The 16,530-nt window shown below is 38.2% G+C and overlaps 1 protein-coding gene across 1 annotated transcript in view; it reads left to right on the forward strand.

The window, feature by feature from the left end:
* Positions 1 to 16,265, forward strand: part of LOC103464217 (neuronal acetylcholine receptor subunit alpha-7-like) — a 42,451-nt gene extending 26,186 nt beyond the window's left edge. The window contains exons 5-10 of the mRNA XM_008408177.2: positions 2,687 to 2,766; positions 4,136 to 4,303; positions 9,848 to 10,042; positions 10,536 to 10,622; positions 11,974 to 12,083; positions 13,057 to 16,265. Coding sequence (XP_008406399.1) covers positions 2,687 to 2,766; positions 4,136 to 4,303; positions 9,848 to 10,042; positions 10,536 to 10,622; positions 11,974 to 12,083; positions 13,057 to 13,653 — 1,237 coding nt within the window. The 3' untranslated portion in view covers positions 13,654 to 16,265. The remainder of the gene's footprint in view (positions 1 to 2,686; positions 2,767 to 4,135; positions 4,304 to 9,847; positions 10,043 to 10,535; positions 10,623 to 11,973; positions 12,084 to 13,056) is intronic.
* Positions 16,266 to 16,530: the final 265 nt, after the last annotated feature.

Here is a 16,530-nt window from a genome sequence, read left to right on the forward strand (position 1 = left end):
GAAAGTTCGTAAAAATGAAAGAGATAATGTTATTTCCTTCATTGCTGTAGAAACTGAAGCTTTTCTGAGCTTTAAGTCCCTCATAAACATCAGAGTGTCAGACCTTTAGATGCTTCACAATGTTCTAGTGTTACTCAACCTTGTTATCACCACTCTAAGGGCTTGTAGATATTTATTTGACTTCGCTGTTTGCTTGAATCGTTGACGAAATACGCTTACATTTTGTACATTTCTGTTTGGCATTTTTGCCTAAAACAAAAAGGCTCCTCTCTGGACATATTGACCTGATATTAGAGTCGTAATCCTTAACATGGCTCAATTATTGACTTTGATTTAACTTTATCTTAAAAATGAATTGTTTTCTTATTGGTTCTCTTGAAATGAAATGTTGATTAGTTTATTTTAACCTAAAGGTTAAAATAAAATGTAAATTTGGCAAAATTTATATATTTTGGCTACATACTGATAACATCTGAAAAACTGCATTTACAATAATTGAATATCACAATATTCTATTTTGTATTTATTTTTTTACCTTTAGCATCTTGACCAGGAGTAACACACATACCAAAAAATGAAAGTTTATCAAACCACCCATATTATAAGCATGGAAACTCTGCCAATATTCAACTTGTTTATGTTCCCAGAGTGACTGCAAGTTGTGCAACTAAACATTCAGCAAGTATTAGTTGCACAAATACCTATAAATCACTATCTGATTCAATTCATTTCCTATTTATCTATCAATGTTTGCAGTAATTATAAGTCATGAAAACCAAGATTTATGTAAGATCCAAACATTCGGTACTCGGGGGGAATAGTTTGATCTACGATAGCATTTGTAATCTGCTGTGTTGATTCTAGTTTTATTTTTTATTTTTATTTTATTATTTTTTATTTTTTTATTTTATTATTATTTATTATTTTATTTTTATTTTTATTTATGTGTTGATTCTAGACTTAGTTTAATTTTAACTGTATTTGGTTCTGCTCCTGATAAAGTGGCTAAACGCTCTCATTGCTTTCCAGTCCACACGTTAGGAAAAAACATTCAAAATGCCATTACAAGGCTAAAACCTAATATAGCTCATTCATTCGGGACGGTAAATGAGAATGATGGTAGTAGTTTCACTGCTCTCTCTCTCAACCTCTTCGCCTTTCAGCCCTATGCTAGGTGAAACAAGCGATTAGATTTAAATGATAGATTTAGAGGTCGTAATTTGATGTTGAGCAAAACCACATGACCAAAATTTATGTTCTACCTGTCGGGCTAAAAGCCTTCAGGGAGAGTTTAAGTGCGGCCATCATATTCTTTCGCTGCCAGTAATTGGTAGAAATATACTAACAGACAGTAACAAATGATGGGTTGAGAGGCAAGCTAGTCTCTGGATTTGGATAAGCATTCAATCATTGCTTGAGCTGGAGTGCTTTCAGTCATCACCATTTTTTTAAGTTTTGAGTCGGAGCGCACCACTTGGAAAAATAAGGCTTTACTGGCTGTCTACCTCTGTATGCAGAGGTTAGGTTTTCTCCTGCCTATTTGTCTGGAATCTATTGACATGATGTGACATAATGGGAACATACACATTTTTCTCTTGTTACTATCAAAATCTGGAAAAAATAATAATTAGATGTTTGCATGAATCTGTTCAAGTTTTTTTTTTTTGCTCTGCTGTCACTAGAATCAGGAAATGACTTCATGTGAAAAAAGGGGGTTATGAAATGCTGTGAAACTCCTCAAAAATCAACATTTTAACAATCCCATGTTGTCTAAAATGTCACCAGTTTCAGTTTAACATTTTTAAAAGTTTTAGTTTTTTTTTTCCCACAGTCTACTGAAACCACGGTTCAACTGAGGCACATTTAATTGCTCATATTGAATCAGAAGTGGGCAGCAGCTTCTTTATAGCCTTTATTATTCACTCCTTATGTGGAGTCGCTTTCTGAAATGTCAGGCTATTCATTTTTTGAACAAGCCATGTCTATTTTATTTCCTAGGCTTGTATTGATTTGCAGATGCCCTGCCAATAAATGCTGCAAGAAGAAACACAAACCGCGGCTGAAAATTCATCACGCCAAGGCCCGAGTTCATCAGGTGTCATCCATTTATTTAATATGGTACAGCAACGACACCAGACAAGCCGCTGAAGCTGCAAATGTGAAGATGTTTTCTTTATTTAGGGTGAATGCATTCCAGTCAAATGTCGGCTCTTTTGAAACCGGGCTTGGTGGCTCATTAAAAAAAAGTTAAAACTTGAGACTTTCAGGAAACACTTCTGACATAATGTAGTGTTAAGCTATGATTACAGTCTGGATAATTGCAGCTTCTGCTTCCTTTTAGACTCGATCTGAAAAGAAACATTGGCTGTTTTGTTAGTTTATGAGACATCCAATCTTTGCCTTTTTCCTCTGTGACAAGTGGCTTTAAAGCACTCTGCAATGTTTTGTACTCATCATTGTAATTAAACACTGCATATCTGTAGCCGTGGTAATCCTCCTCCTCCCCCTCATGTCACCTTCAGACTCGCAATATGGTTTTTTTGTGTGTGTTTTTCTTTTCTTTGTGTCTTTGACTTTGCAGCTTACTCATTATTTTATCTTTCTCCATAATGTTGTTTCCTGAGTTGCTGTTCAGACTTGCAGTTGCCATTTAAAGTTGTTCCTAATTTGTCTTCTCTCACTTTAGTGCCGATGAGAGATTTGATGCCACGTTTCATACAAATGTGCTGGTTAACGCATCAGGAGCCTGCCAGTACATCCCACCAGGTGAGATATTCCACATGTTATGTTATGTATGGCCTGTCTCTGAGTTGTATTTATAATCGCAGATTAGAAATTTAAATGAATTATATTACAGTGCAGATTTATTAATACTGAATTTTTACACAATCCTTTTTTTCACTCTGCACTCCTGGGATAAGTTGAGAGATTTTTTTTCGTGAGAGTTGGAAGTACATTTTTATTTTAACTTATTTTCCTTTAAATTCAGAGGTTTCAAATTTAATCCCAGCATACAATGGGAAAACACTTAAAAATGATTATTATTATTATGATTACATTATCCAAACCTCTTCACTTATAAAGTCTTATATATACTGCTCAAAAAAATAAAGGGAACACTTCAGTGTTCACTTCAATGTTAAAGTGTTCCCTTTATTTTTTTGAGCAGTGTACATCTTTAAAGTCTTATATACATCTCTGTCTCAGTAAATTCACATATTGTAACTTTTTACTTAGAAATTCTGTTCAAAAGCTAAAACTAATACATTATTTAGCAAATGTTATCTTAATCAGTTATAAAATTTGTACTTAGTGTAACAATCAAGGGAGGAAAAAAAAGTGTCACACATAAATTTTTGCTCAGTGAGAATTATATCCATGTATTTTTAAGTTGAGTCACTTACTAATTGGTCAGGACTCTTTTTTTTTATTAGTTAATCAATGTGGTATGACATGGCATAAAGGCAAAACGCCAAACCAGATGGGTAGGGGTTAAGGAAACACATGGCGAATTCTGCCAGCCTCTCCATTAATGCTTGTCAGCAAAGGGCACCACGACGTGCAATAAAACTTCCTGGTATAATGGCTTTATACATTATTGACTTTGGAAACTTAACACTGGACCTCGAGCAACATGGATTCTGGCCTCTCCTTTCTACCTCCAGCCTATGTGGTGTAGATCTTCAATACAATGTTATCTGAAAAGGATACTTGGTCCAATCAGTAAGCATTTAGTTTTCTTCTGACTGTTCACTCAACTTCCCCTCAATAAGTTTATTTCTTGATGGCTTATGATCATTAGTGACAATCTGGTGATCAACTGAGACAGAGGTTTTCTCCATGATTGAGTAGGTCTTAAGTTTCTGTATTGAACATCTCTTTTAGTTGGCCTTATTTAAAGCAATATTCTAAGAACTTATTAATAAGCAAGTAATAACCATTCAAATCAAACCAAACCAAATAACTTTTTTTTTTAATTAATAAAGTTTTTTTTAAACATTCCTATTTTATTGAGCTCCATCTGTACTTTACAAAACAAAACTGTTTAAGTGACATTTTTAGCGCACTGTGCAAAAAAAAAAAAAAAAAAAAACTCTTGGGTGAAAAATAAAAGTACTGTACTTACTCTTTTCAGGTATCCTGAAGAGTACATGCTATATTGATGTCCGGTGGTTCCCATTTGATATCCAAAAGTGTGACCTGAAATTTGGCTCTTGGACCCACAACGGCTGGCTCCTGGATCTCCAGATGATGGACGTGGACATTTCTACATACATACCCAACGGCGAGTGGGACCTCGTAGGTAAGAAAAGCAAAAAAAAAAAAAGCATTCAGTTTCTCTTTTATACCTATTTATGCATTTTTCTTTTTTTGAGGAAGGCATTTTGAGGGGAAGTTGGATGTTTACAAAAAATTATAAAATAAATAATAAAATAAAGAGAAATAAATGTCGTCGCTCAGATAATCCAAGTAATGCTGTCGACAGGAAGTATCTCCAGTAGTAGCCGGCCTTGCAACAAATCTGAAGAGGCCTCTCACTGAAAACATTTGCTGAAATTACATGATTAAATTTGATGTTGAGTGTAATTTAATTATACTCAACATCTGAGCAGCAGAGACAATATTCCACATTAACGTGTCCTGAATGACACCATCAGTTGTAGCCAAGCAAGCACTGCTAAACCACAGCATTTGTTTTCTGCTGCTCCTCTTTAAGTCTGCCTGGCAATGACATTAGAAAGCTGAGCAGAGACAATTTAGCATCTTTGATTGATGGAAGAGATGGTTTGAATTTCCTCCTTCTCCGTCTGTTCTTTGGTCCTATTCTGCATACACAAAGCCTTTTTTCCCCAACTCCTCTGGGATTTGGGGTTGTTGTTCAGGTATCATTTGAATGCTCTGGATGCTACTTGGTTGCTTGCAGTTGAAAAAAGCAATACTTTGTTGCCACCACAACTGTCCAAAAATGAAACATTAAGAGCAAAAATCCATCCAGCTGCACAACATTCAAAACCAGAGGGAATAATTGTCCAAACACACACACAAAAAAAAAGTGAACAAAAGTGGAAAGAGAACAAATCAGAACTAATATAGCAGAGCTACTTCAACATGCTGCCCCCCGGAGCAGCGCAATTCTAATACTCAAGTACAATAAATAAATATTTTGTTTAGTACACATGGCTAACGAGACTTTGACTGTGATTTTCAGCCTTCACAAGTAGTTTCTAGCATCCTTTAAGTTGTGAGATTTCCAGTGAGTATCAAAGAGCTGAAACAGTGCTTCAGACTTGCTCTGCCTTTAAGGTAACCCAACAGATTGGACACAAAGGTTCGAAATCTTCATTATTAAATTAAGAGGGACCTTCAGACAAAATGTTCAGCCTGTCTTCAGATATTGTTTTGACAACCAACTGCAAAACCTGCCAAAAATGGAGAGCTACCAACTTGCAAAGTTCCCCAGCCCCTGTTCTAATTCAACCAAAAGCGATCCACACGTGTATAGTTTTAACAACCTGGACAGTTTTCTTCCTGTATTAATTTGTTAAGATTTGCTGCTTAGATCTTAAACTGATTCTGTTTGCCTTGGGTGGAGGTTGCATAGCTTCCTTACAGATAACAGGGGAAATATCGAAGCCGTTGCTTAAAGGTGAAAAGGGGGCGCCAACTGTATTCATAAAAACCTTGGCGTCTTTCCGCAGGGTTATGTTTACTTAGTTTTTAATTACTAAATATTTTGTCAGATTTGATGAAGTAAAAGCAAACGTCGAAATAGCACAGTTCTCAAAAGATTCCTATGCAAGTGTAGAAAAACAAGAAATTACTTTTAGTGAAAACAGACCATTTCCACCCATCATTCATCAAGGTTAGTCAGGAATCTATTGCATCTCAATATTTTATCAATTTTTAGATTGTGTGCTTGGCAATGCTCATGTAACAACCAAACCACCACTCTTAATAAGAACCTTTTGTGAACATAGACCCTGAAATTGTACCAAAGTTTTAGCTGAAACTCTTCTTCTCTGTTCTGCAACCAAATCGACACACGGCAGGCTCTGTAAATGCAGAGTGACGTGTTTAAAAGGCAGATCCTATTCAGCAGTCCTGTTTACCTTGGCTGTGACACACTGTTGTTAACTCGGCTGCCTTTTCTTTCTGCCATCTTCTCTGTCCGTGGGAAATTAAAGATGTCACATAATCTCTTCCTCAATTTTTGCTCATCAATGGCCAAGAGAAGCAGGACAAACAAAGATGCAAGCGTAGACTTGCACACAAAGTGAGATCACCTAGCAGGCCCCGGAAATGTGTGTGTGAGTGTGTGGGGAGTATTTTGGTTTTTATGAGGTGACAGCTGGCCCAGCGATGGTTCACTTAATTCAGAACAGTCAAGGGCCAAACTTCCCAAGAACACAAATCATCCCGGTGCTTCAGAACAAACCACGCCAGAGTCAAGGCCGGCAAACACACACACACACACACACCCCTGCGCACACACACACACACACACATGATTATGTATAATCAATCTGAATCTGCAAGCCTGCAGTCCATCAATTTAATAGGTGGTGAACAAAAGCTACATCCTTTCAGAACCAGGTGACAAACTTTGAACGAAATAAAATTACATCTATTCAATTTATTTAAATTTCATTTCTGAAGGAAATCAGTTCTTTTAGCAAGAAACTTGAGTTCTGTTTGTGCTGCTGACTGTTTCAGACGAGAGTCTTTCTCACAAATAGAGAATAAATATTAAAACATGAGAAAAGGTTAGAAAGTGTTGATATGGGTGGTCTGTCATGCCCAAAACATAATCAAATCTGCGGCACTTCAGCTTGATTTTGATTCAAAACTGATTGCTAATTGTTGTCCAGACAACTTGTCTCAAAAACACACACACACACCCCTACACGCACGCACGCACACACTCACACACACACACACACACCCGCACACGCACACACACACACACACAGACACTGATTAATAGCGAAGTGATTAATACGCATAGTTTCATTATTTCACCATCATTTCAAAGTGCAATACTTGTACTGTTATCTTGTTCTTTTGATTGAAATTGGCACTCAGAATCTACACACTGTTGTTGCGCAACACCTCCCCCCCCTTCTCTCTCACTCTACTTCCTCTTCTCAGAGGAGGGAGATGTGCAGCCAGCTCTCCATCTAACGGGTAATTTGAGTTTTCTAAATCTGATGGGATTTTACCCTGTTCAGAACTGAGTAAACTCTGTTTAAGCTGGCGTCGAGAAAGACTAGCCTGGTTTCTAACGACCTCCCCCTCCAGATGTCCCACCCTTTTTCACCCTGTGAATTAGCCAGATTGAGTAGCTTGCAACCAACTAGCTTCACAGAGCACACCTGTTAACGGTCGCTCTTTCTCTTTTTTACAACTTGCACTTGTTACTGAACCAGGTTGGTTTTAGTGACTCGGGCGAGTCCCAAGGGTGTTGTTTTAGTTTTGGCTAAAAGCAACCTATAAAACATTTCTACTTTTTCCTCCCAGAATCAAACTTCATAGCTATTTCACAACCATCAAAGAACTTTAAGGTGACTCATTAATTGAATGTCCACAACATCTTTTAGATTTTCTTAATGCTAATTATTTTATTAGTAAGGCCATTTTGCAAGGGTCAGTACAGCTTAATTCAGTAGCAGAAATAATCAAATAAGTAAAATCAATAATCTAGCCTATCTTTCCCTAATGCTGACACTGAGAACTAAAAAAGGGAAACTTTGAGAGAGACGGACAGAGTTTGGCATTTTGAACCCCAGAACTGGCCTGATGATGAAGAAGGTGTTGCAGCAGCAGGAGGTTCCCAGTACAGGAAGAGTACTGACTTAGAGCGGCAAGTCTCGGGCATCAGGGTGACTTCCTCATGCGCGTAGCGGTCCTCAGCTTCTTGTCTTGCAGCTCTGTAGCTCCCTTCTCCTCGTCTCACGATCTTTCTGGTCCCACGGAAGGAACACACCAGTTCTTCCTCTTTGCCTTTGTTCTTTGCCTTTGTCTTTATCTTCATTTTTGCCTTGGTCTTTGTCTTTGGGGGTCTAAACCCAGCTGTTGAGAGAAGTGCGATTTGAAGCCACATGTTGCGGGGCTAACGGGTTGGTCCCCATGTGCAGAACAGTCTTCGGYTCTGTGGCCCCGGCTCTTCTTCAGCTGCAGAGTTCTTTGTCCATCTCCGTCTTGGCTCGAAGCTGCCTGAAGGATCCAACCAAAGATTCCTCTGTTGCACCCACCTTATAAAGGGTTTATCCACCTTTTGGTGCATTTACATTGGCTAGCTTTGTTGCTGTGCCTGTCTCATTGGCTGACTGCTTGGACAGATGATCTCATCTCCATCACCCTGGAGACCTTATGACCGGATCTCTGTTCTAATGTCCCCAAGTTGCTCAACAGTTCCTCCTACCTCTGTTTCCTGCCCAACCTTTTCTTAGGCAAGTTGAAGTTTAGCAATAAGGCTTTAGTCTTCTCCATTCTCCTATCAGTTCCTCTTTCCCCTGACCTTTCACCTACCATCTACCTTCAACACAACATCAGTGACCTTTAATTACAGTTACAACATTTTACACCTTTTCAAGTTCAATGTCAAAATCACATTTATAACCTTTTTGATTTAACATTCATTTATAATGTTATAATAACCATAACTTATTAGTTACTCTTATTATAATCATAATGTGAGTTATTACAGACACTTCTGAAAAGAACCCAATAATAATCCATTATTGTAATTATCTGATACCAAATTACAGTTACTTGTTTCACCTTTAAGTACTTCCACAAGTGTAAGAGTAAGTGTAAATATTCTTATAATCAAACCAACATCAACCACTGGTTAAACCAATATTAATTATTGGCATAATTATAAGTAATTATTTTAAATATTTTACTCTGGGTTTTATCCAATCTCTCAAAACGTTTATATTTTATTCTTTAAAAACCTTTAATGCTTTAAAATAAGGAATGGTCTGAATTATTTTTAGCCTGATGCAAGAAAGAAACTTCCCCTTTTCTTCAGAAAACCAGCTCTTCCTGTTTCATGACTCTCTTTCTGCCTGACTWTGATTTTTTATGATTAAATAGAAARAAGTAGAATTAAAGCAAAGTTTGCAGGACACAATAACAACACACACAACCAGATTCATTTTATTACCGTCTGACTCTATTGTTGGGTCTTGATGTCACCTATGTCATTAATTTGAAGGTAATTTTATTTATTATTACTATTAAACTAAAATCTCCAGCATGGGGAAGTGGGATGAGCTCGACTTTTCTCGACAACACACACACACACACAGTCTCTAACTAATACAAATTCACAATCTTGTTTTGATACATGTGTGACCATGACGAAGTCATTTTCCTTTCTGTTTTCAAGTTTGACAAAAACACAGATACATTATGCAAATGATAATCTACAAAAGAGATGGACACTTTCTACCTGATAATACTGTCACTGCTTTTAGTTTGTGTCTGCTAAAGATGATAATATTAAGGTTAGCAGTATGCTACACTCTGAGCAAAGGTGGTTACAAAGTCTTGTTTAACTTTAAAAACATCACTACAGGCAAACCTAAAGCGAAAGTTCATCCAGGACCACCAGCCCCAACATCAGAAGCTGGACTTTGGTGCAAAACCTGTATAAGTTTTTTTTTACTTGTTATTACCTTCAAATAAATGCTTTCTTTGAAGCATTTCTGTCTGTAAAAGGTAAAAGAGAACAACATTCTGACCTCTCTGGCCCTTCTACAGTCTTTCTTCAATGGATTCTAACACGTCCAGTTTGTTCAACCTCCGACATTTATCGCCTCCTCATCTTTTTGTCCTCCAGGTGTGCCTGGAAAGCGCAACGAGTTGTACTACGAGTGCTGCAAGGAGCCCTACCCTGATGTGACGTTCACTGTCACTATGCGACGCAGGACTTTGTACTACGGCCTCAACCTGCTCATCCCCTGTGTGCTGATTTCTGGATTGGCCCTTTTGGTTTTTCTGCTTCCAGCTGACTCTGGAGAAAAGATCTCACTGGGTACAGGCCGAGACACCAGCACAGCCTTAAACGCAGTGAAACAATCCTACACTAACACAAGAGGAGACAGACTCATAAACTTAGACTAGAATATACTTGTACATCTTCCCTGCCTCAGTACTAGCAGGTCTCAGTGGTGTTTCAGAGCCATCTATTTGTCGCTGTGCTATGCTAATACTGGCATTAAAGATGTAGATTAGCATTCAAGGTGGCCGTTCATTGGCAGATGAATAAAAAGTCGATCATAAACACAGCACAAGATAATTATGGGGACCTGAAAATGCCAGCTTGATTTTAAATAGCACCTTGTGAGACAGGGTCAAATTAAATGAAAACACAAACACTCCAAGATAAATATACCTTCTTTTTTTTTCAAACCTGTGATTATGTCAGAAGTTGCATTTATTTTTAGGTCTTACAAGTTAATAATTAGCAGAAACGCGGACAGACGATGACAGCAGACCTTCAATGTGGTTTCATCTTCTTTCTCTAGGTATTACTGTGCTGCTTTCTCTGACGGTGTTCATGCTGCTTGTTGCAGAGATCATGCCTGCCACTTCAGACTCTGTTCCTCTAATTGGTAAGACATCCTTTGCCGGTAATTAATGCTCATTAAAAGAAAAGGGAGGTAGAAAAATGATATGCAAGTGTACCACTTTCCAAATTAGTGAATTCTCACTAAATAGCAATCATCAATTAACCTAGTTTGGTAGATGCAAGGAAGATTTTGAAAGATAATCAAGTTCATTAAAAAAAAAAAAAAAAGTTAAGAGATGTGCCAAGCAAGAAATTGCTCGTTAGTCATTAAAGCTATTTAAAAATGAAGTCAAAGGAATCATAGATTTAGGAAAATATTTTATATGACAAGGTGAGTCACTGACTGTAGTTGGTCTGCTGCAGAAAGACTTATCATAAAACAGCACATTTTCTACGTTTATCTTTTTGAGATTTCCACATTATGTTACGTAATGGATTTGGTGAGTTTGACATTATCTAGGAAATGTACACAGAGACGTCCAAATAATGTCATCTATGTATTACTTTTTTGACTTGTCTTTTGACCGACTTGGGAAGCAGATAAATTTGTGACTGGAAGGTCGAAAACATTGTAAAAACCACGTGTAGGTAATCTACCACAGAACTGGTGATTTCTTCATCTCCAACACAATAACATTTTACTCCAGATTTTTTTTTTTCTCTCACTTATTTTTGAGTCTCTACGGCCTAGAGAGCGCCACAACAATTTTTTTCCCAATCAGACTTATAGATCTTTTGTCACAACAGTCTAACAGAACATTTTCTATTTTTTCCACTGAATGATTTGTTGTAAGCATGGAAAAGATGTGCAGGTGTAAGGTGGATGTTTTATTGTCTGTGCAGTATCTGAAGATTACGCTCATTGCTGGAGACAAACATTGAGTTGCGCCGTGTAAGGCTGTGCTGCTGACGCACACACGAGCAGACGGGACGGCGGGCTGAGAGATGAGAGGGAAAACAGCAGATAAAATAGTTGCTCTGCATCATCTGGTAGCTCGGTGATGGAAAACTGAGCCATTATCCAAGTTCCCTTCATGATGTGTGAGCTCACTGCAGAAAAAAAAGTACAACTGATGCTCAATGGCAATCCAGTTCCTGCTTGTGGTTTAATATGGAAATGTATGATAATTGGATTAGTCTGGACAGCTGTGAAACAGAAGCTGCATTAAATGCACGTAGACAGGGTTCTGCAAATCAGCACACACCTATCATAATCTATTTAATTTCTTTATGTCTCTGTCTTCATGTATTTTGGATAGTTTATGATTTTTTTTTACATATCCACAAAAATCCCTTCAGTATGAAATTGTGGTGCTAGTTATAAATTATATTAATGGCATGGTTTTCATTACCCTTAGAGGGATGTATGATGTAAATGTTTTGTTTACTTTCAGCTCAGTACTTTGCCAGCACCATGATGATTGTGGGCTTGTCTGTGGTGGTAACCGTCCTGGTTCTTCAGTTCCACCACCACGATCCCAGAGGGGGGAAAATGCCTAAATGGGTAGGTTAAACGTGCTTTTCAAAGTAAATAGATATGAAAAGTCTAAAAGTATTGCTGCCTCTCTGGAGCACCTTTTGTGAAGGTTCTGTTCACAAAGATTTGAGTCACTCAAGATTTCTAGGTTTTATTTCTCGTCGTGTTTCTGCGAAACATTTGGGAATTATTGAGTCGAAGGGATGGATAATTAAGATGCACATGATATATCTAAAATAGTAGTTTTAACTAGGAAACATTTCTATGCTCTAATTAACTAAAGTGAATATTTGGCACTTCTTTGTTGCTGACTACTCAAAGCATTTCACAAGTTACAGTTTTTTCTATCCACATCCATACATGCACTTCAGTATATTGTTGGAGGAGCCTGGAATTAAACTCACAATCCTCCAACAAGCCAAAACTAATCCTTCCACTCAGCCACGGAGAGCCATAAAATCTGTTTAAAGCCATTTTCTACCTCGCTTTCTTCTCTTTGCACTAAATCCCAACATATTGACCGTGTTACTGCGAGCGTGACCTGTGCTTTGTTGCTCTGGTTTCTTTTTTGATGTATGCTTGGAACAATTTTGACAGACCAGTCATGATTTTCAACAAATGTGGGCATGATGTGCTGCTTTTTCTACCTTTAACCCTTCTTCGTGTTGACAGATAGGTTCTATTCAAGGGATTTCTTGATTCCACATGTTTTGCAGTAACCAGAACTGAGAGCAGTTGGAAAAACTTGAAGGAGAAGGACGACGTAAAATCAACTTTTAAGCAAAACAACATAGACAATCATAGTTAATTTAGTTATAGCTACCAAATCAACAGTCAGTTTGATTTGGTAGCTTTTTCCTCCCAAATAAATTGAATAACTTTTAAAAATCTGGTTTATGTATTTACTCAGGTTGTTTTCTGATTGCATAATTTTTTGGAACATAAACATTTTTATGCCTGTTTTGTCCTTTCTTTAAACTCTCATATTCCCGTCAAGCAGATCCGTGTGATTCTACTGAACTGGTGCGCTTGGTTCCTCCGCATGAAGAAGCCCGGGGAAGAAAATAAACCAGCAGTGAGCTCCAGCAACCCTCCAACGTACAAGTACTCTCACTCTCCTCCACACCACACCAGCGCCACCAGCATCCAGATGAGCACGATACCAGGGCAGGCCCAGTCGACAACCAACGGCAACATGAACCTGTACTTTGGCTACCACTCCATGGGAACGGACAACCCCGCCTTCCCACCGAGCACCGACTCGGGCCTGGTGACGTGCGGCATCGGCAGTGAAGGAGGCGGAGGGAACCACCTGAGTGGCTCCTCCCAGCCCGACATCCACTCGAACCACACGCGGACGATGATGTTGGAGCAGATCCCGGAAATCTCCCTCATCCTGGAGGAAGTGCAGTACATCGCCAGGCGCTTTCGAGACCAGGACGAGGGGGAGGAAATCTGCAGCGAGTGGAAGTTCGCCGCCGCTGTGGTGGATCGCTTATGCTTGGTGGCCTTCTCGCTGTTCTCCATCATCTGCACCTTCACTATACTCATGTCCGCTCCGAATTTCATCGAGGCCGTGTCAAAAGACTTTACATAAAGCTAATCTCTTGCCACTCTGAGAAGGAAGAGGAAAATTGTTTCAGAAAGAATCCAAATATGTTGGTATCTATACTATAGAAAGATCCTGAACTACTTCTAGTTAAAGCCTCACAAGCTGATACACTCTGTATATAAGATCTTATTGTGTCGTTGAACTTTTCTTTGTGCATTTTTTCAAGATTTTTTTTCTCTTTGAGGTGGCTTTCCTAACATTATTCAAACAGTAGGATGTTGATGCTTGAGGCTATTGTTAGTGTAGAAACTCACTTTGATGCACTTTTCACATTTATCCCTAACACTCCACCTCGTTTACCTGCCGCCGCTGTGACGTCACGTCCTATCAGAGTAGCCTCCTCACAAACCTTAATTTTTCTCTTTTTCACTTTTTACACAACACAATGCTGTTTCATTTGTTGAGAATAGATCCTTATTTTTTGCTGTTTGTTCTGTAAATTAGGCTGCAGCACCATGTTAGTTTCTGCTTGAATCTCCCTGTGAATTCCTTAGCTGGTAATTCAGTCAGATATTGTGGATATATGTATTATTTTTATTAAGAGGAATTCCTATACATTTTTTCATGATCCAAGTTAAATTAGTATCTGTTCACATTTGGCAGTTGTGTGTACAGCACAGCGGTGAACACACTGGAGATGGATTCTGAAAAGACCCACTAAGACCCCTGTTGGAGGTTGTCTGGACTTTTGTAATTGCATTAGTTTGGCCAGTCCTTACTGGGACAAACTGACTCAACTCATACATAATATATTTTTATCTTATTTCTCCTAAATTGCACCTATTACGCTGCATTATTGAGCCCATCAAGAGTTATAGCAGGTATAACTACCCAAAAATAAAACTCAGAGGATTGCTGACCATATGGATGCCTGAATAAAATAGTTGTTAGAGTGACTGAACGTGTATGTCACAGAAAAATAAGCAGACGTGCTGATGCTCTTTTTCTTGCTCAACGATATTTACACTTTTTTTTTGTAGATGTTTTTCTCTGATTTAATAATGTAAGACATCCTTTAATCCCAGGTGTCATTTTCATCTACTCTGCTTTCAGCAGAACCGGCCAGGACGTACGATAATACCGGGTCCGGACAGCGCCCGAGTCTCTCTTGACTAGCACATCAGTAACGCTGCAAGTTAATTTAAGAACCTTGAAATTACTTCCAACGTCTCTCTCCCGTATCACTGCTGGATTTTTTAATTTACTACATCTCCCTTTGCATTTCTAGTCCGTCTCATTTCTTTTTTAAGTATTAATCTTTTGAGTCGCTCTTTGAGCAGCTCAAACCCAGGTTCTGTATCCACAAATGTAATGAGAAGAATTTTATCAGTGTGGGTGAAAGTCATGCTTAATTGTGACTCTGCAGTTTTTCAAATTGTGAAAATATTTGTTTTTCAATCCATTTACTGACTATGTTTAGTGCGATTAGCTGAATCACTTGGTTAGTGATTTGCGTTTCTCACTAAGCCTATCCCCTGAAGGTTGAAGTGTTTGCGCATACTGTGTTATATTTTGTCATATGCTGTCAAAAACTCATGATATAAAAGAAACAACTTTTGACTAAAAGACAAGATTTTAAATGAGTTCTGAGGAAAGGTCAATCCCATTGACATCACATTTGGCCTAAATCTTTTGTTACAAAAAGCAAAAAAAAGCAAACCCTTTGCTAATCTCTCGCAACAACATGCAACATGGATTACCGGGTGACTGATGTAGAAGATTTCGAGTAGATCCGATTTTGTTTTTTTATTATTCCCCAATCGTCCTCTCTGATCCTGAGTGGCATAAGACAAATATATTCCAGCTTGTCATGCACAAAGGTGAAACTCGGTTGTGGGATTTTACCCTGACTGGAGACGAAAGCGACACCGATGAGGAACAAAAGCATCGTGACCCAGCACAACTGCTGCAGCAGTAGATTAAGTACCATTACATTAAATCAATGGACCAGGAGCAGACAAAGCCTCGCCACCCGATGATTAACATTTATGCTTGTTTGGATTTGCAAATGTGCTGTCCTCTCTGCCAACAACGCACACACTGGAAATGTGGAGATGTGAGCGTTGTAGACGGTCATGTTTCATTTTTGATGTGACTTTAAAAAACGATGAAGCCAGTTGAGAAGGCACTTTGAATTTCTTCTGGAAATTTAAATATTAAAATCTTTTAAACGTAATTTAGGTCAGAATGGCTCAGTCTACAAGCAACCAGCACAGGTTTTGTTTCTCACTGCCAGTTTGATGACAATAGAAGCAGGGTAGTTGTGGAGACATCAACTTTGGCTTTGGAATATGTTTTTGCAACAAAAGCATAGATTTCATCCAGAGTTTAAGTTTATCTTCAACATGAAAGAAGGCTTTAGGTAAAATAAATGGTTAAAGTTTGATATTAGAGACAGAAAATGCTGAACTGCCCCAAGGAGGGTGATATTATTTAATTGTATGTTCAACCAGAATTATATGTTGTTCATATTGTGTATTTTTATTTGTAGCCGGTGCCTCTCTTATCAGTATGCATAATTCTCCTTAAAAGATGTTCACAAAACCTCACTGTACATGCCTATTTTATGAGAAATAAACAAAAACTGACAAATAAAACTATTATGTGGCTTCATTTTGTGTTTCAAGGCAGCAAACTGATTTTTTTTTGTCCCAGATCAAAACATCTGGGTTATTAGCTCGTAGCTTCTGTCAATAGTTTTTTTTTTCTTTTCCGCATAGATTGTAAAGTCACAGAGAGCCTGATCTTAAAAGATTTGACATAAGGTATGTACAATCTACAAAGATCTCGTGCGCAATTGATTATACGTGCAAAAGTGGTGCGTTCCTTCCTATTTAGATTAGGATTTTGCATGTGCTGCCT

Source organism: Poecilia reticulata, linkage group LG1 (genome assembly GCF_000633615.1).
Source record: "Poecilia reticulata strain Guanapo linkage group LG1, Guppy_female_1.0+MT, whole genome shotgun sequence".
NCBI lineage: Eukaryota > Metazoa > Chordata > Actinopteri > Cyprinodontiformes > Poeciliidae > Poecilia > Poecilia reticulata.